General features: G+C 42.0%; 1 protein-coding gene across 1 annotated transcript in view; it reads left to right on the top strand.

Annotated features, from left to right (window-relative positions):
• The first annotated feature begins 429 nt into the window (after nt 1–429).
• EMILIN2 (elastin microfibril interfacer 2) overlaps nt 430–20,845 on the top strand; it is a 28,676-nt gene continuing 8,260 nt past the window's right edge. Inside the window, exons 1-4 of the mRNA XM_088524085.1 lie at nt 430–544; nt 626–748; nt 11,450–11,622; nt 14,119–16,053. Coding sequence (XP_088380211.1) covers nt 432–544; nt 626–748; nt 11,450–11,622; nt 14,119–16,053 — 2,344 coding nt within the window. The 5' untranslated portion in view covers nt 430–431. The remainder of the gene's footprint in view (nt 545–625; nt 749–11,449; nt 11,623–14,118; nt 16,054–20,845) is intronic.

Below are 20,845 nucleotides of genomic sequence, written 5' to 3'. Positions count from 1 at the left end.
GGCAGGACACAGCGCGAAGGGTAACGGCCCGGGCTGTGCAGCTTCCAAGGGCTGTTGGGTCAGAAAGGGGAACGACAGAGAGGTCCCTCCAAGGGGGGCCGGCGCCAGGGGGGGACCCACGCTGTCCACGACCTCCCGTCACGCGTTTCCTCCACGGGCCCGTCGTGACGGGCCTGCCCGGGGTCCGCGGTCCGGGGGCGGCTCACGGCGGCGGCGCGGGGCGGAGGGAGCGGCGCGACCGGGCCGGGCCGGGCCGAGCCGGGCCGGGCCGGGCCGCAAGGAAGGAGGGAGCGGGGCGTGCGGTAACGGCGGAGGGCGGGAGCTGGCGGGGGGCACTTGCGTCAGGGCGGGACGGCGGCGCCAGGGCGGGCGCTGGGACGGAGGGACAGACGGCGGGAGCGGCCGGCGAGGAAGGAGGCAGCGGGCGCCCCATGGAGCTGCGCCCGGGCGCCTGGGCGCTGCCGCCGCTGCTGCTGGCGCTGGGCGCCGGGCTGGCCCAGGGCTCCCCGCACCTGCGCTACGGCCGCCCGGGCGCCCGCGGCAGGTCGGTGTCGCCGGGGCGGGCGGCGGGTGGCGCGGGTCGCGGTGGCGCGTGGGCCTCACGGCGCCGCTCTCGTCCCCGCAGGAACTGGTGCGCCTACATCGTGACGAGGAACGTGAGCTGCTCCGTGCTGGACGGGACGGAGAGCTACGTGCAGGCCCAGTACCAGTGCGCCCGGAGCCAGTTTCCCTGCCAGCCCGTGCCCGTGTGAGTAGCCCGCGACACCCCCAAAGGACGCATGTCCCCGTGGGGCAATGCGGAGAAATCCCCTCACGGCATCGGGCAAGCTGCGCTGCTCCTGCGTGGCCAAATCCGTCAGGCCACCCAGGTCTGGTTGCGCGTGCCCAGGGCGTCGCGGGGAGCGTCGCGCCCGCGCTCGACGCCTGGCGGGTGCGTGGGGCTGGCGAGGCGGGAGCGCGGGCGCCGGGCACGCCGGGGCACGTGCGTCTGCGCGGCGGGTTCTGTGCTGCCGCGGGGAGAGCAGCCCACGCAGACAGGGTTTCGTTGTTGTTGCTTTTGGCATGGGGTAATGGGAAGCCACCTGTGTGGTTTGGGCTTTGTGGGACGCATCTGAGCCGTCGGTGTGTGATCTGGGAGTTGGGGAAATGCTGGGTAAACCTGGAGTAAACCCCCTTTCCTCAGTCTCCTCGCTTGGAATGTAGAAGTTGCACTTTTTTGTCATTGTTCTTAAGCGGCAGATGATATAAGCGCTGGATGGAACTGCTGCAGCTCCTCCAGTGGTCAGTGGAAGGATGCCCATGTGCTTGAGTGGGATTAGGCTCCAGCTTGGATTGAGGGGATTGTTATACAAGGAAAAACTATTTTTTATTTTGCTATGTAAAAGGGAGGATATGGCTGGTACTGCTGGGTCCTAGGTGTTGCTGTAACAGATGGTGTGCATTTACCCAGGGCCCTGGGTCCTGGGATGATCCGTATTGGGCATCTGATTTCTGAGTGCATTTTTTGTTTTATTGGTTTTTTTTTTGTCAAAAGATATCATTTTTCTACTGGGATACATAGGCATGGGAATTACGAAAGGCAGCAGAGAGCTGAGCAGTCGCCGTGTGATTTCCCTGGCTGCTCCTTTGTGTTTGAGCGCCGAGCTGGCTGCTCGGAGCTGTGGCCGAGGCTGGAGGCTGTGCAGCGCGTGTCCCCGCTGTGACACGGAGCCTCCGCAACGCAGCGGCGCAGCTCGGCGCGTGCAGTGCGTAGATCAGCAGGTTTATTGGTAAAGAATCGTAGGGCTGGTAAAGCAGGGTTTTCCTGGAGCCTGAGTATATCTGATAGGGATACTGAAGAAGCTGGAAAGACGTTGCTGCTGGCCGAGGAAATTCCTGACCTGAAAACTGCTCAAGTTGGTGAGAATTTTGGCAGGCATCAGAAGGGGAAGCCGCGTGCGAGCAGGGGGTCGGACTGGATGACCTCCAGAAGTCACATACCTGCTAAATTATGTTGTGAGTCTATGAAATGGCATAGTGCATCGGCTGTTCCTATACTCTTCCTAAACATCTGGATTTGGGTGTTGTCGGAGATAGGATATGGGACTAACTGCGTATTTGGTCTCACCCTCCTATTGCGGCCAAGCTCATGTTCCTTTTCTGTTCTTTGAGGATGCAATTAGATCCTTATCACAAGCTTTTGTTTCCTGAATTTCCCTTGCTTGGGTGAATGTAAGTATTTTTTTCTTGATAACCTGAATGGCAACCACAAAATATTTCCTCATTTTCTACAAAAAACCATATGAAGTGCCCATTACAGCAGTAGTTGATTAACATCGAAAGCAGCTTGAATATCTTTAAGCAGATCATTACTATGTCCAAAGCTTTCTCTTTATGGGTTGTGAGTTTTATTTTTCTGTCTGTTGCTACAGTATACACATTCTCTTTGTAGCAGAGTAGGAAGAGGAACTAACATAAATAGTTTGAAGTGTGTGGTCCCAATCCTGCAAATCCCTAAGCAGCAGGAGAAACTTCACTCACATGAGAAGTGCAATATAAAAAAAAAAGTGTAAAAAATGTAAAATAGCAATATGCTTTTAAATGCATTTGCTAGCTGAGAACCTAATGTTGACAAAAATAGGAGAGGAAAGCGCCATATAAAAAAAAGTAATCGTGAGGTCTTCTCTGTTTTTTTTTTTTCTTTATACATTTACATAGAGAAGTAAAAATGAATAGTAGATATTCTTTGGAATAAACTACAGTCTCTGTGTTGTCTGCTTCTGATACCGTTGGTTTATCTAAGAGGCCATTCTGCTGTCAAATGTAGGATTTATTTTCTAAAAGGTTGAGATTTGGGAAGGTATTACGCTAGGGTACCATTATTTAAACATTTTTATAGGTATTTGGACTCAGCTGTGTGTTTTGTCGCTGGAAAGTTAGTCAATACTCTGGCTGATTAAGATGTCAAGGGTAAATGTGAATTAAAGTGTGGCTGTTAGAAAGAGAGGGAGTAAGAAGAGAAAGAAGAGCACTTTGAAGTGTGTTCCCTTTGAAGTACAGGGTGTTCCTGATTGATTTATTTTTCTTAAAACTTTGACCAGTTATAGAGGAAGAAGCTTTGTTATTAGAAGGAGGTAGGAATGAAAGATACTTATGCAAAAATCATAATGCTTTTACTGACTGGAAAGAATGATATGTTCGGAAAATTTAATAGTTTCGTAAATAACAGACTCCTTCCCTCTTCTTGTTGTTCGTTTCCTTTCTTTGAGTTCTCATGAACAGCTTAGTAATTTAAGTAGGTTAACAGAGAAATGTAGTGTCCTTTCAGTGAGATGCTACACACTCTTGGGGTTGAGATCAAGGACTCTGTGTCCACCCTTTGGTGAGTGTAGTCGCTACGGGTTAAGATGTTATTTGCTTTGCCTCGTCTGATGTAGAGTGCGTTGGGACCCCTGGCTGCAGTTCATGGGCCAGTGCTTTTGTGCAAACCCATTTGCACCAGTAAAGTTTAATTAATAAGCCAGCCTGAACAGGAAGGGCTGAAGCACAGGAATGCGTTCTGGTTTTCCGGCTTTGCCAGGGAGCTGGGAAACAGGACTTCCCTCTTTCGCCGAGGAATGGGGAAGAAAACTTGTGGTAGTTTATCAAGTAGAAAAATTGGGGCTGGGAGGAGCCTCTGGAGGCCGTCTAATCCCCTCACCCTGCCCCCAGCTCAGAGCAGAGCAGGCTTCAAAGTTAGATCAAGTTGCTCGGGGACCTGATGAAAGGATGTTTATCAGTTCCCCCGATTCAAGTAACAGCCTCCATTAATGCTACCCGCATGAGTGAAGACATGTGTGAGCTCAAGTGCAGAACAAGTCAGGTCACCTGTGGGGAGGGAGCTCTTGAGGATGGGTTTTCATGATTTAGTTTGAGCTTCTCAACATTTACAGTTGACACATAATCAGCAACCAAATTGTTTTACTAGATTGCAAGTACTCAGAAACAGGCAGGAAAGCGAAAAGTGAATCAATAGCTAAATTAGCAAGCCTCTCCAAATTGCACAATGTTTTCCAGCTTTTTGTCATATGATACTTTCAAATGACCATAAATAAGCCTACTCCCAAACTATTCACCGTTTCAAATCGCCATCAGTGCCAACTGGAAGATGTAAGGTAAAAGACTCAAATAACTTTAGAGACTGTTAATCCTCATTATCTGTGATCATAAACACCCAGCTTTTAATCATCAGTGTACGAAGTGTGTTAACAAAATTATGCTGAGTATCATTTCTACTGAACCCTCACGTACCTTTCAACCCTTGAACAGTCCCACTGGTGTCTTCTGTGAGAATATTAAGCACTGGAAATGAGGCATGCACAGCAGTATCAGATGCTCAGCACGGGGGCGGATCAAGCCTAAGATGCACAAGTCAGTACAGGACCAGGGTCTGTGTTTGCCTCTGGCTTCTAGCAAGGCATAACTCATAAGAAAATCCATAATAGACAAGAAGTTGAAGGGAAGGCGAGGGCTGTTTCATGTTTCCCTTCCAAATATCTAGAAAGATCTTTGGGATATTTTTCCTTTTTTCCTGCTTAGAGATAGTTTTTAGGGTTTTTTTTTTTGTTTTGCTTTGTTTGTACGAAGCAGAATCCCTTTGTACAGGCTCCAGCTCACTGACTGCACAAGGAGTTTAGCCCAAGGGATGGTGCATTGAAAGCAGTAAGGAAACTTAAACAACTTCAGAACATACTTGAGTCTCCTGGAGTGCTCATTTGGTAATCTTTGAGAGCCTGCTGTATGTGGTGAACTTTCTGGGCCATCTCCTTTGCTTGAAATTAGGCATCTCTTTCTCCACACAGTGAAAACACCGTCCCTTTCTTCTCTATGAATTGGACAGAGAGTTTTTATTTTGTACATAATTCAGAGTTTGTTGTCATAGGTCAAAGAAAATGACAAACTCTTCTTCAAGTCATATCAGTATAAATAATTGTAGTCAGCATGTTTTTCTGACTTGAGAAATGTATGACCTGGGGGCACGGGGCCTCTCTTGTTAAGCACTAAACTGTTGCCAAGATAACAAATTGGTAGTCCCAGGGTGCCTCTGGCCCATTTCGGGTCTGTTATCTCATAAATCACCCAAATAACCAAGGACTATTCTGCTCCTTTCGAAGGTGGGCAGTGCCTGTTTCACATGTTGCAGGTTATTACTCCTTTCCTCCCGTGGTCCTAAGGACATCTGACCTTCTTTTACGTTCATGTCTCATCTTTCTTTTCTGCTCCAATTCACTTCTGACCTGGTCTCCTGCACAGCATCAGCTCTCCAAACAACACTGTGCTTTATTGTGAAAGTTGGGATCCCAGCTAACTCCACAGGTTGGCTCTTGCATTCATAAAAATGCCAGTGGTGTGTGTGTTTGTTTTTGTTTCTGTGTACGTTCCCCGCTATTCTGTGCCCAGTAGCTCTTTCTCAGAACATTCCTAGAAATAAGCTTTTTTCTTGCGTAGGGGAAACAGAAGAGATACTAGCGGAGTTCTCTTTCTCAGGAGCAGTTCGCTGCTCCTCAGGGGTCTTTTACAGAGCTGTAAGGTGAGAAACTCGTGCCCCACTGCTGGGAGAAGCAGGTGTGGAACCTGTTGCTGGGTCATTTCCTTGTACTGTCACTGTTAGACCACGTCACAGTGCTGCTCTTCACAATTTTCCTGCAGTCCTTTTGAAATAATTGTATTTTCAGTGCTCTTCTATCCCATTTTAGTTTGTGTTTGTGGTATCTTATGGTTGATCTGTCAGCTTGTGGTTGACTGGTGTTTATCTTACTGGTGATAAAATGGAAGGATAAAACCATGTAAGAATCAGAAGACTGGAAATTCCAATAGCAAAGCTACGTTTCAAGCTTTCTGAACTAATGTTCAGCATTAAAGAGAACCATGTGAGAAAAGGGGACAATAACCTGATTTTGGTAGCCTGATTTTCTGCTCCTTCCCGTGGTACTGGCTGTTGAGGTGACAGTTTTCTTTAGGGATGGAGGAAAGCAACTTTTCTTTCTTGGTCCTGAAGTGCTGATGCTACAGGAATGGAGTCGGAGGAAGGGCTATAACTTGGTTGTGCTGAGTTTCTGCACGCTAGCAACTTCTTCTAAACTGAAGGCAATCTCTTCTCCTGTTGTGCCTCTGAGGTCACGTGCAGGGAGAAAGTACTTGGTCTGTAACAGTCATTCTTATTCCATGACGCAATGAGTAAAACTGCAGCATTTGGGGACTCTGATACTGCAGCATTCTTTGCAGGGAGGTGGCTGGGTGGGTTCCCCGTTGTGTGAACAACACGTATTGCATTCCAAGATACGCTTGTGTAACGCTCTCACTTGTTCTCCTGCCCTCCTCCAGTTTCAGGCCCTATTAATGCTCTTAGCTAGTAGCACTTCTGTATTTGTGTTTTAGCTCTAAATAGTCCAATTGGTGCTAATCCATATGGTGCACTCTTTATTTTAGTGCCTGTCTTACTAAAGGAACCTTTATGTGCCTGTTCCTGCCGCCTAGAGAAGCTCATCCTCCTTGGCAGTATGTGCTAGTGGAGATCATCATAACTACATAAATGCCTCAGAATGATGTTTTCCACAGCACAGAGTTTTGAAACACTTTCCACTTACTTTTTATAATATGTATTAAGATCTGATTAATATATTATATAATGGACTGGTCAATAAAGTCAATGGCAGTTTTCCAAAGGAAAAGTAATGTGTTCCCTAGACCTAACTCCTGTAGACACATGGACCATCCTTTCATCTGTAAAAATTCTGGAAGGCAAGCATGCCACCTAAAGGAAGAGTAGCAGTAGTGGAAAGGTAAGACTTGGATCCATCAGTAAAAAACAGCTTAGGGTTTCTAATGTCAGACCTGAATCAAAAAGTATTTTGTGTTTATTGGGAGTCTTTCATAATAGATTTTTATTACTACAGCATTTAATTTGGATTTATTACTGACTCTATAGCTTTCTTAGGGAGTGAGGAGGATGCGGCCAGCCACTTTTCAGTGGTGGCCAGCGACAGAACTAGAGGAAATGGCCACAAACTGAAGCATCAAAAGTTCCACAGGAACTTAAGGAAAAATTTCTTGACAGTGAGGGTGACAGAGCACTGGAACAGGCTGCCCAGAGAGGTTGTGGAGTCTCCTTCTCTGGAGATCTTCAAAACCCGCTTGGATGCAGTCCTGTGCCACGTGCTTCAGGTGACCCTGTGTGTGCAGGGATGTTGGGCTATATGATCTCCAAAGATCCCTTCCAACCTTAATGATTCTATGATTCTTTCATTGAACACCTAGACTTTTGCTACAGTAATCTATCCCTGTAAAATCATCTTTTTACCAGTTGTGGTAAGTGCCTTGGGATAAACTCTTAATAAAGTTTAATAAGGATTTTTTTCCCCTAAAATTAAGCTCATTTGTGAGTTAGAACACAAGAAAACTGTCAATGCTGCAGGGCAGGGTATTATCAAAGAGCAGAGTCCTGAAGCAAGATTTAGTGCCCTTCGCTTCAGTTGTGCACAGGGATGTGTGTGAACACTCAGACATCCATGGTAAGTCAGTGGTGGAGCAACTAGCCAATACAGGGTGGTGTATCCAGCATGATGTTTAGTTAATAAGATGTAAATAATTACTTAGGAGTGAGCTGCAATGCTTGTTAGACTCCACTGGTTGTGTTGTCTATGTGACTGCTGGACATGATGGAAATACAGACATCTAGTGTCAGTGCTTACCGTGTAGGCATCTGAATTTCAAGTGTGCTGAATCACACTAGTCCAGACAATTGCTAAAGTCTCCTTGATTTCACTGCAGCTAGAATTTCTGCCACTGTTTTTAGGGGCTGCAGTTAGGCCTTGACTCATGGGAAATAATAAAAAAAAAAAAAAAAAAGGAGAGAGAGATTAAATGGTTCTAGTTTAGTAACTGTGTGAGATAAATGGCTATGTTAGGTATATTTTCAGTGGAAATTTTGCGGAATAAAAAATAATTGCTCAAAATATGATTGCATTTAATTACATCCTATAGGTAGCATTCTGGAGTTTTGTTGGTGATTTTTTTTGTGTGTTCCTCTTGCACTCCCACTGCTCAGCTATTGGAGATTTGGATGACTGGGACATGCAAAATGCCCAAAATGCCCAAAATGCCTTATGGCATTTGCAAAAGGATCTACATTCCATAAAAGCATTATATAGTGAAGATTAGTTAGCTTACATTCAATAGGATCAGGATTCTGCTGAAGTTATTGAACCTGTCCCAGTGGCTCTAGACTTTCGGGCCAAGCTGTACATTTTGCACTCAGAACAAACACAGTCCACTGCTTATTTAGGAACATGTACTGCCTCTGCGGTCCCTTTCTCTCAGTGAGGATGTGGTGGTGCTTATCTCCTTGCATTTCCCTAAACACTTAATGCTAGAATTGTTACACAACGGAGCCATATGTTTTCCCATCAGTTTCGTCCAAATGTTTCTGATTTGTTTTATCGTTATTAGGTGACATTCCAAATAGCGGTGCTAACTGTTTCCTCCTGTGGTTTAGCACCATGAGAAAATTATAGTACGTTCCCAAGTCAAAACGTTCAGCACTTGCAGCAAACATGCATTTTTAATTAGATATTTTTGAAAGAAAAACACTTTTCTCTCAAAGAATAAGAATATTTGAAAACTATTGCCACATTGTACAAGTTTATTTTATGTCACTTCTGAAATATTCAGATATTAAATGTAGAGTTTTAATAGTGCATTATTGTTCTGAATTTCTTTTTTCGTCATTTGGTCAGCACATTGAATTCATAGCAAAAGTAGTAGGCATTGGTGGTTATAATCCTGCAATGGAAAGACTCCTAAAAATACAGCTTTTTTTTTTTTTTTTGGTGAGGAAAGATTATAGACTGTTGAAGTCAGTCGTCTTCTTTGTTCCAGCTTTCTCGAAGAATGAGTTCCTTTGTATTGCTTAGCTCAACTCACCAAGAAATATGACCATCTTAGACTAGAAGTTTGCACATAGATGGAGTGAATAGGCACAAAACTTTTTCTTTTTAACCACATTAGGAAAAAAAATACTATCTTTGAGACAGTTGTAAAATAATTGTAATTACTTTTGTGGAGGCAAAAATAGCCCGAACTACATTTACAGGTATTAGAAAATAGCCTACACTACATATACAGACACGGAAGCGGAAACTTTGAAACTTTTGTGGATCTTTTTGACTAAAGTTGCTTTGTCAGGTGACTGTGTAAAGGATCACATGAACATGATAAAACATCAGAAATAGCCATGTTTTATTGTGCCCAGTATTGAGAGGCAATAGTATAGTGGCACTTTCTTTCCTGCAACACTGCGTGTATTTTGTGTGTTCTGACATGAAATGTGAATGACTGAGTGGTTTTATTCAAAATATGCTACAAATGTTAATAAGCACATATTTTGTCATATATTCTGGTAGTTCCCAAGCCTGTGTTATTTAAATATTTAGTACTACAGGATATTTTTAAGATATGCTTCCTAAAGGTAAGTCACGTTTTGCTTAGTTTTGTCTAAGTTGAAACAATAATATAATAGTGTTAGACTGTTGTGTCCTAGCAACATCCTGGAATTCTGCTCCTCCTTCTTTCAGTTTACACGTGCCTAAGTTTTGCAGTCATTTCAAGGTGACCACATTGATCAAGGTGACTGTAGAGAAGGCGTGCAAAGAGAAACTCATCAAAGATGACAATGACAGATATAGTAAAAGCAAAGTCCTCGTTCTGCTTGAGCAAAGAAGAGTGTATGTTGTGTAAAAGATATTTTTTTCCCTTTTATAAAGTAAGTTCAGTTCAGCTATATCTCTTAATGTTGAAGGTAGGCAGAATAACTTAATTTTCAGAAAAGAATTTGGCCCCAGAAGTACAGAAAGGAACATGCACCAAGTTTAGAGCAGTTAAGTGCTTTGTGGAAATCAGGAAAGTCTCTACTGCTGTTTCCAGCATCTGAAAATTGATGTAGAAGTTCAAAGTTTGTATTTCGATTATATGTTTGCGAGAGAGAGTGTAATGGCTCTTAAACCACTTCAAAACGCTAAAACATCCAGCTACGCCTGTCACTCCTCTGACTCCAGCAACTAGTTCAAAGGAAAGGAATCATACCCAAATAACCTGTGCAAGACGTGGTTCAATACTTTAGATAAGGGAGGAGGAAAAGGAAGTTCTTGGGTGGCCGGGATGTTGTCCTTTCCAATAGCGCTCTTTCCAATTCATTCATTTATTTATTTTTAAAGCACTTGACCTTGGGATTTCCGTGCTTCACATTTGTAAGCAAGATTTGACAGATGTTATGGTGAAAATTGTAAAAGTAATTACGAGTTTGAGTGCACTCTACAGCTGTTTCATATATCCTATTTTGAGCATGTAAAAATAAATAAAAAAGGTTAGTTCATAATTAGAACTCTAGTTCTAATCTAAAATAGTGTAAAAAAAAGATCTGGAAGTGCAGTAGGTTTTTAGTCTTCTTTACAGCAAGGGATTTGAATTAAACCTGAGGGGTTTTTTTTTTGCTTTTATTGAATGTGTGTTCCAAATATACCAGTTTATAGAACTCAGCTGTATTATGTGTATTTTCCTTATCTCTCAACCTGAAATGAATTACTTCCCAAATTGTCTCTGTTTTCATAATGACTTTTGTTTTTGGTATGGTAAGATTTCATATCGTATGGCTGTAGTTGAGCATGCCATATATGATACAAGGAAAGTTATGGGAGAAGCTTTTGATTAAAGCAGTACATTCAAAATCAGTTAGTCATTTATTGACTTTTGAGTGGTTAATCAGTGGTTAAGTTAATTAACAGAAGGCTGTATGTATGAGACACATGCACAGGTTTGACCCGAAGATCCTCTTCACCATTATTGAGATGGTGAAGTTGGGATGAGTTCGTTCTTTGATTAGTCTTAGTCTTTCATCTGACTCCTTTCATGTTCTTATCTGACTCGTGCTCTCAAACTTTCTTCTGTTGCCAGAGTGTCCTTCCTCGTGTTGACTGCCCTGCGCATATGGAGTATGAGGAATGTTTTAAGTGGAGACTGTAGAAAGACAAGTGGGATGAAGTAGGCAGAAGTGTTTTTGATGTCAACGATGTGCCTGGGTTTGTGATGAAAAGGAGTCAGTTAGGAAAAGGGGTTCTGAAGATGCAGAGTGATATTTGCCCTGGTAGCTACTGTTACTCTGGGCATGATAAGATGAACCGTCTCTGCCCCCAATGCTTCTTCACTCTGGTCAAACACCAAAGCCCCCGTGGCCGTGGCCGTGTTTGCTCTCTCTGACGTGGCTGTGTTGAGTGCCGCGAACTTCAAAGCTAGACAAAAAAGTTTCTTCCTTTGATGTTTGAAGGTAAAAATAAATGATTTGAATTTCATAAAACGTAAACACTGCTTTAAATTTAAGCTTAATCTGAATAGCAGCATTGGCTACAGATCATTTAAAATACAATCTTTTTCTCGGCAGATACCGAGTGAGTTTCCGGCCTCGATACACGGTTGCATATAAGACAGTAACAGAGCTGGAATGGAGATGTTGTCCCGGGTACAGAGGTGCAGACTGCAAAGAAGGCCCAGAGCAGCCCAACAGCGCCCGTCATCCCACAAAACCAGCAAAAGCTGTTGTGAAGAAAGGCTTGGGTAACGTTTTCTTTGAATTTTGGTATGCATGGTCATGTCTAGTTTCTTCTCTTGTCACTTTGAAGTATAGGTACCATTATGGGTTAAACTCTACTACTGGAAGGTGCAAAAACCATATGCAGGATACTGCAGAGTTAAGAAAATGTAGCCATCCAGTAACAGTCGTGATACAGGGAATTTCACGAGGAATGGATTGGTGGGTGGCCGTAAATAGTACCTGGCTACCAGTGCTTCAGGAAAATCTTTGTGTCAAGATGGTCTGTTTTAAGAATTTACACCGTTTTTTTTCTGGTTTCCCAAATGTACAGCAAAAAGATACATTTGAGAGAAATCATCACTAAAAGGAAAAAAAAAAACAGGTACAAATTGTAATGCTATACGGTGCTACCAGTAGTGCCATATGATGTGATAGTATCTTAATAAGTGAATGATCTTTGTATAAGAAACTGCCTTCTGAAAGGCTAAGAGGAGGGCAGTCACTGCATCTTGTGCCTCTTCTCAATTGAAAATACTTCCTTTTGAAGGATTTTTTCACCTCGTCAGATTCATGTTGCATGTAGCGCTTGATCAGTTTTCCACTTGCAGTTTTTGTGTAGGATGAATTGGAACTGCAGAGATGGTTCTAAAACAGTCTTAGGTAGTCTACAAAAGCTCTAGAAATAGACCCTTCACATATTTTTTAGCTCATCTAAAATATTGCTTCCAATAGATGATAAGAAAATATTGTGGTATCTTTACGTAACTGGCACAGTTTATGTCTGAAGATTTTCCGTTATATGACTAAAATCCCATAAGAACTACATTGCAATGCAAAAATAGGCAAGTGTCTATGTCATAGCTACAACTGCAGTAGCTCTGGTGTGTGTGTGTACGTGTGTTTATTAAATCAACACAGGTCACACTGCCGATCTTGAATAGGGACATTGTGACTTCCTAATTTCTTTTTAATGTCTTCAAGCTGAAATCCAGTTTAGGAAAGCTTCCCTATGTCTCCCTCAAACACTGTCTCAGCATTGCTCTCTAATGTGTATCTAGTATTCATAGCTAGATACACCAGTGGCAAAATTATTTTGCCAGAAAATATAACTATTAACAACACTCCAGCATAATTTAGTGATAATCTGAAGCGAGACTTTTCTTATCCTGATCTGCTTGCTTGTCATCTGAGATAGCCCTTCTAATACTAGAAGCCTGTGTCTCTTTTCTGACCTAGCTAAAAGATGTATATTTACTTCTTTACTTTGGTTTCTCATTTGCAGTAGCATCCCTTAACTGTGCAAAGCTCTCTGATTTATAAACCGAATAAAAGATAGCATGCAAAATCAAAATTAGGATAATACCTGACGTATGGAGTTTATCCACTGGTACGTAATGGCAAAGATATATAGTATTTATACATAGAAGTGTTTGTATACACATTATACATTAGGAGTGTACACATTAAAATGGCGTTAAAGTTGGTTAAACTAAACAGTAATGTTTAATGTACTTCATCAGAAGTATGATTTATATTAGATCATAATTTCAGCTCATACTCAGTATTTTGACTTAATAGTACCTTGTTACTGAGTCAGAGAATCCTTGAAATGGGTTTGGAGAGATTTTACAAGGCCAGTTTATCCATTCAGCCGTATCTCCTCTACTCCTTGCAATGTTTATCTGTCCTGCAGTGGTGGGGATTCTGCTGCTCCTGTGCACAGTGTCCTCTGATCTTTCATTTTTTTACATGTCATATTTCTAGCTTCACCTTCACTTGCAGCTGAGGCACTGCCAATGAAAAATGGATTGGAGGGATGATTTCAACCTTATTAACTGATTATTATGTTAATTAAAAATTAAATTTCAGGCAGAATCCTGCTGTTTGCTTTTTTGGTTTTGTTTTCATTTAAAGGAGGTAGTGCCCGTGCTGTTATAATCTAATCATTTTGGATGTGCAAAGCTTATGCTTTTATACATATTTACTTAAATACGTCTGAAATAATCAGATATTTTTAAAACAAGTGTGGCAACTGTAATGTCCTTAAGAACCCAGTCCAGTATATGTACTTTTACATCAGTTCAGCAAAATATTGGAGCACAAATCTGCTTTGTACATGTAAATGATTGCTACTGAAGTCTTCAATGGGAGTGCAGGAGCAGAACATGCTAAATTATTGTTTATAAAGATGCAGTGACCCTGAGACAGTTATACGGTGTTGTATAAGGATATATAATGACTTATACTATAGCTTAGATTCATGTTTGAATAGGGAGGGTTTCTGTTTTTTTTTATTACTTGCCATTGTAGTATCTTGTCAGAAATTGGCCAGTGTTTTAAAACTTTTTTGGAGTTACTTGATAAACTCTGAAATAAGACTAGAAAAAAAAAGGGATGAGCATTATACATTTCAAAGCATTATTTGACTTTAAATAAAAGTAAAATTAGCCTCAGCTGAACCAAAATGGATACCATTAAGATTATTAATATCCAGATTTTGTGTTATTTCTTTGAAACAGATGCAGAGCCAACAGAAGTACCAGAACCTCCACCATATGAGAAGAAAATGCAGTTTATTGAGGAAGAGCTATTCAGACTCACACGGTCAGTTCTTGATCTCCAGTCCTCCTTGGCAGGTGTGAATGAAAACCTAAAGCTGACAGTGCAAGAAGATGCTAGTAAGATGTTGGTCACTTGGCTGAACAACCTTTATGACCGCCCAGGGCCAGACAGTGCAGTTGGTGGTGAACCAGACACTATTCGTCTGCCTGGACTTTTCAACAGTAGAGACCACAAAGACCCTTTTATTGATTTTGAAATGGAAGATATCAAGTCTGAGCTAGCTGAGGTCAAAGAAACTTTGAAGATCAGGAATGACCAGCTGGAAGAATTGAATGGAAAAGTAAAAGGCTATGAAGGGCAATTGAAACAACTGCAGGAGGCAGCACAAGGACCTACAATAACACTGCCTAGTGACAATATATACAAGGACTATATAGACTCAAAATTTGAGTCACTCAGACAGGAAATACTAGACGGATTTGAAAAGAAAATGGCAGATCTGAAGAACTCCTGTGAATACAAACTTCAGGATATCCAGCAGCAATGTGATGACAATGAAAATAACTGTTTAGGAATAATTGATGTTATAAAAGGAAAGGAAAATGATTTGAGGAAAGAAATAAATACTCTTCGAACTCAGATTCCATCCAACCAGTCCAGCTGTTGCAAAGAGGGTGGTAGAAGTGACTATGACCAATGGATTAATGATTTAGATAGGAAGATTGATAGAGTTGCAGAGGCACACAGGATCTTGAATGTCAGAATAGATAATGAAATCAGTCGATTGTCAACTCCGGATTTAGAAGACATGTTTGGTGAGAGACTGGAGGAGCTAGATGCAAGGATGAATGTTACAGAGCGAAATGCTGAGGAACATTGCTTTTACATTGAAGAAACTCTCCGAGGCACTATAGCTGCTGAAGTAGACGAATTGAGAGACTTGTTTGATCAAAAGCTACGGGCGCTGGAAGACAGACTAGGTGGCACTATTTTGGAGATTGCTAACACCACGGACCCAGATGGAATATATATGAGCCCCGGGCCTATCCTGCCCAGTGACTCTGGATTTGTAAATGAACAATTTACTGCAGAGATGAATCTCCTGAGAAACAAATTACTGTCTCTCGAACACCTTTGTGGGCAGAAGTGCCAGTCTGCACCACAAGATGCAGAGGACCTTCATAAAGAGATAGAAAACTGTAGCAACAAATACAACCACTTGCTCTTGAAAACACAGGACAACTCTGTTCTTCTGCAGTCTTTAAACAGCACTTTAAATGAGAAGCTTAACTTAATTAAGGGTAACCAGCGTGACATCCAGAAAATGCAGAGAGACTTGCGTGTGTTCCGGTATAGTCTGAATGTCATGGATAAAGAGATGAAAAGTCTTCAAGGTGGCTTAACTGACTGCAGGGAGCAACTTATGGGTGTCAATTCTACCTGTAAAAAAACACAACGAGGTGTCTCTCGAAAAATTGATCAAATGCAGAGGACACTTGCAAATCAGACTGCTCATGCTAACGATAATTGCTGTATTGAAGTGAAAGACAGACTAGAGCAATTAAATGACCAAGTCTTGAATGATCTTAGCAAATGTAAGGAGAAGACCCAGGGTATCCAGGAGGGTGTTTCAGATGTGGACAGCAGAGTCTCCCGTGTTGAAAAAGTTTGTGGCAAGCTGGACTCCGTCTCGGGTAGCTTGCAGAGGATAAAAGAAGGTCTGAATAAGCATGTGAGCAGCTTATGGAACTGCATCCGTGAGATGAATGGAACTATAACATCCCACTCCAGAGATATTTCTGGTCTCAAAAATTCTGTCCAACAGTTTTACAGTCAGGTCTCTAAAATCACCACAGACATTGAAGACATGATGAAAACTCAGCCTGGCACAAGTAAGTGTTTTTTTTTTCTTTTCCTTTTAATATCTTCTTTGTTTTCTGCTAGCATTTTCTGAATCACTTGCAGAGGACCTGCAAGGAACAAGGGAGGAAAAAAAATTGTATTGAAATTTGTACTTCTATTATATTGAAAAGTATTTCAAAAAAGAAAGGTGAAGGAAAAAATAGTATTTTTGGTTTGTGAAATTAAAATTAGTTTTAAATAATAATTATCTATGGATATTATTCAAGTTAACTATCTTTAATTTCCTTTTGTTTGTTTTGTTTTGTTGTGTGAAATTATTTCTGATTTCTCAGGGGAGAAAAGTAAAGAGAGAAAAGTAAAGGGAGAAAACTGAAGTAAAAGGAATCCAAATTTACGATAATGACTATTCCTATAAGATTAGCCCTCTAAGTTTTGTTCTTAATGAATTAATGATTATAATTAGCATCTACTCTTTGATTGAGGATTTTCACAAACAGGCTCTTGGCAAATCTTGGTGTAGCATTTAAGATTTCTCCTTCGTAGCTGTGCCAGAAGTTTGTATTCCCACCACATAGTTGGCAATATTTCACACCCCAGTGGGGAATATTTTCACATGCCAGCCACTTAGCATGTTCACCCAAATCCACCTTCACGGGTGGTTTAAGGTTTGCATTAGCGCTCCTGAGAAGCAGAGGCACTTTCCCTTTGGCTTACACTGCTATGAGATGGTAACACCTTGCAAAGAGCAAGGCAGGGACATAGAGACACTGGGGAACCTTGATGTGCATGTGAGGGTGCAGGGGCCTCATCTGGTGCCATTCAGTCTGCTCTGATAAGACTTTTTCTGAAAGAGCCCAAGCTTAACAGAAGGAAGATGGGTTCCTACTTCTGTTACCATCACTGAAAAACATAGGATATAGAGGTTGAAATCGAGCTTCAGTTGAAATTGAAATTCAGTTTGAAATTGAACTTTTCAATTAGTTGTGAAACACAGAATATGCTTCTATTCTAAACTCTGTATACCCACGAGATAAATTTCACATAACAAGAATTACTGTCTCAAACGTGAGGTAGATTTCTCTTGCCAGAAAGAACATTGCAGACTTTGGTTTCTTTTAATTTGACATTTTATTCCTTTAAGAATAGGATGAGAAGTTTTGGGCTGGCCAGCCCTGCATGGATTCCTGGGTGCAGTTGGGAAGAATCCGCTTTTAAAGGGCAGCATGAATTCAGTTGTTAGGAGAGCAGCAGGAAAGAGACCAATTTCTGTGATTGGCTCCAGATCATAAAAAGCGGCGCCGAGTGAAAAACTTGTGGGTTGCTGCAGCTGCCGCAGGCTGAGGGAGATCTGATACATTGCTGTGAGGGGTCCTGCTTCAACGAAGAAGTTGTGTTACTTGAAGGGTCTAAAAATGATTTCTGAGTGGAAGCAAAGACTTCGCACTCTGAGGCAGAGTCCTGAAAGCCTATGATGGGTGCATTTGCTTTGTGTAGTTAATTGTTAAAACCCAACATGTTGTAGTACTTGACACAAAATCCTTCTGAGCTAAGAAGCTTTTGTATTAAATTAAAAAACAAACAAACAAACAACAAAAACAGCATTTCCCTTCCTTTAAGAGAAATGAATGGGAACAGAGCAAATATATTTCTCAGACATTTCCTTTGGTGAAATCTTGACTCTCTTCAAGGTTAGGACTTCACCCCTAGATCTTGAAAAAAGACACATTAAAATGCTATATAATGTATTTACGTAATCCTATTTCTCATCCATCTCACCCTCAAAAAATTGCTCTAGGGACTGATATTGGGGAGGGAGCCAAGGTACACAGAGTAATCTGCCTCCTGCTATTCGAAGCAGGTGTCCCAGCAGCCTCACGGGTGGTGTCCATCAGCCCCTGCTACAGCATTGCAGCACCGGAGCGTGCCTGGGTTTCCACGGCGTAATGTGGTTTCAAGGCAGAGCTCTCCAGCCACCATCAGTTTTTAGGAACCTTGGGAAAAGTCTTTGCTGTTGGATTCCAGATATACAAGTATTTTCTGAACTCCACTCTCTGCTTGAGAGTACCCCTGGCCTCTGAAGGATTCATAATGCACATACTTGGTCCCAGAATGTTTCCAATTAAAATAACACCATCTAGCAGAGCAGCCTGAGTAGGTTTTGATAGTTGGAGTTCCAGGAAGCTTTTGGCAAGGTGGCCTTTTTTTGGAAGTAGCTTGGAAACCCCTTTCTGTGCGTTAGGTAGGGCTCACTCTGGTTTTATGTCCTGCTTGGGGTCAGTGCATCGAAGGTCTGTCCTTGGCTGTGAGAATTATGTTCAGGATTTAAATTCATGATCCATGTGGCTGCAGCATCTTCCCCAGCACCTGTATTATCTGAAATGGAGGCATTTGATTCTGACTGTATCTCAGTGTTGGATTTCATAGGCAGTGTTTGCCAACGTATCATAGCATTCACATGAGGTCATTTGACCCGGGGAGGGCTGTAACAAAAACAAGTTACTACTTACACAGTTGTTTTAAGACAGAATGCAAGGAGATACTTCAGGAATTATAATACAGAATTTTACCAAGCAGTCCAAGTCCGACATATTATAAACCTGAGCACAGTCAAGAGACTCTGAAGTCAAGAACGTGGCTGTATTTTCCTCAGATTTTGTTATGAAGGTGTTTCGGATCTGAGATTATGAGAAGTGACTCAGTCCAAACTGGGATGATGGGTTAGTGAATAATCATATGTCAGACACAAACCTAGAGGTCAAAAGCCTTTTTTATTACTTAGATGAAGGTAATGCAACATCTTTCGTCATTAAATAAGGTGGCAGGGTTGTTCTGTTATCTATAAAAGTTACTATATAATTTCCTGCCTATTCATACAGATTCATCAGGGTTTTCTGTAGCTGGAAGAAGCATGGTCTGTGGCCGGATACTGTGCTGGGATTGTAGTTTGGTTGTGATGATCTGACTGAAACTACAAATCCTCTGGAAGTTATCTGTGTAGAAGCATTTCAAGAATAACAGCTAACTACTGACTGCTGAAGTTGCCGTTTGAGAAAACAAATGGCTGCTCTAAATAACAGCATTTTAAAGGGCAGCATAAAATCTTCACGTGGTAGCGCAAGTAAGAAAGGGCCGTATAGCTGGTTTCTGTAGCCTCCCCGCCAGCTCGCACAGAGCGGCACTTTGTGCGTGAACAAGCGGGTCTCTGGCGTCTGTGAGAACATTCAAGTGATGTCTTTGGGCTTCTCACGAGTGCGCTCGCTGGAGCCCTCGCTTCCCGGGCTGCTCTGCGCAGCTGCTCTCTGCGTGCCCCGCGCTGGGCTGGTGAGCGCGGGTCATCACAGAGCCGTGTCACAAAGCGCCGAACCCCAGAGAGCCGCCTCGGGTGTGCCTGGGGCTTCCTGCAAAATGATTCTTTCTTCAGGGGAGTTTGAAACGCCCTTGCTAAGTAAATAGAATAAAATCATTTTTAAGAGAGGAAGGAAAATGAAATTATTCTTATTTTAAACTTGAAAGGGAAACCTTTTTCATGTAGAAGTTACTGAGTGGCATCTGAGAGCAAAAGAGTGGATAACAGGGAATATTCGGCGTGACCGGATGACTTAAGTCTCCAGTTATACTGATGATGATAAGCAGAGCAGTGAGAAGACAGCTGCTGAAGATAGTGTCATGGTTTTCAGCTATATAATGAGCTAAACGTTGTTGTTTGTTTGCTTGTCCAGCTTTTTTTTTTCGTTATAGCAGGAAAGATATCTGTTTTGTAAGCTCCTTGGCAAAGCTTCAGCAGGTCCAGCTAAACGCACCCCAAGCTTCATCAGGGATTCATTTTTTTCGTGTTACTTCCCTGAATTGAAAACACATGTTATGTAATTCAGTGTCAAGATAGGGTGGCTCCAGTGTTATCATCTTTGTCTAGTGATTTATTAGTACTTTGTCAATAGAAGAGACCAAAAAGGCAAGCAGAAGTGGCAGATCCCTTTCAACTCCGACACACATTTGATTATTGGCACTTTAACATAAACCTTATGCAGATAAATTTGGTTTTAGCTTTATATAGATGTGGTGGATATGTTGGAATTTCTTTCTTTTGTGAAAAAAAGTAAATTTATTGAAATATTGATGTTGCGTGCAAGGAAGCAATTTGCACAGGATACAGGATTCAAGATTTTCATTGTTTTTAAGGGCTCAGAAAAACAAGCACATCATTTTCTCTGTGTCTGCCCAAGTTGTTGCCTTAATAAAGCACAGTTTAAGTGACAAGAGAAATGGCAAGTACAAACATACCAAGATAAAAGAATATTAAGCCAATATCTGTTTTGAGGGAGCTTAATTGAAAGATTTCAGTTGAATAACAGCAGGTCTAAATCTATGTACTGTGGACAGATGTCTTATTGGGATAAATAGAACAACTCTTTTGGACTAAAGAATGAACTAAAACTCTTCCTTTGCACACTCCAGGGTCTCCTTCAGAATTTTTTATATGATTTTTAATTCTTGGATGCTTACAAAAGTAATTCGAATGTTAGTCTGTAGGAAATGAACATTTCATTTTGTAGTCTGATGGCTTGTGGGTAGAATTGCTTGGAAAGTTTCACCTCTGTGGTACGTTAACTTGTCTAAGTTTTGACTCTCGTGAGGATTCAGAACAACTGGCAACAGGGCAGCTTCATTCTCAGTGCTGGGGCTTGGGCTGATGGTCTCCACACTGGATCTCAGCAAACATCTCTGGAGTGACCAGTTGCTTCAGATCCATTTGCAAGAAGACAATGGTCCAGAAACCTTCACTTCCATTTCTATGTGTAAAGACATATTTCAGTCACAAAA

Source organism: Tinamus guttatus, unplaced genomic scaffold (genome assembly GCF_059628265.1).
Source record: "Tinamus guttatus ecotype Peru unplaced genomic scaffold, ASM5962826v1 Tinamus_guttatus_pri_ptg000203l, whole genome shotgun sequence".
NCBI classification, from domain to species: domain Eukaryota; kingdom Metazoa; phylum Chordata; class Aves; order Tinamiformes; family Tinamidae; genus Tinamus; species Tinamus guttatus.
This window is presented reverse-complemented; position numbering and strand designations above follow the sequence as displayed.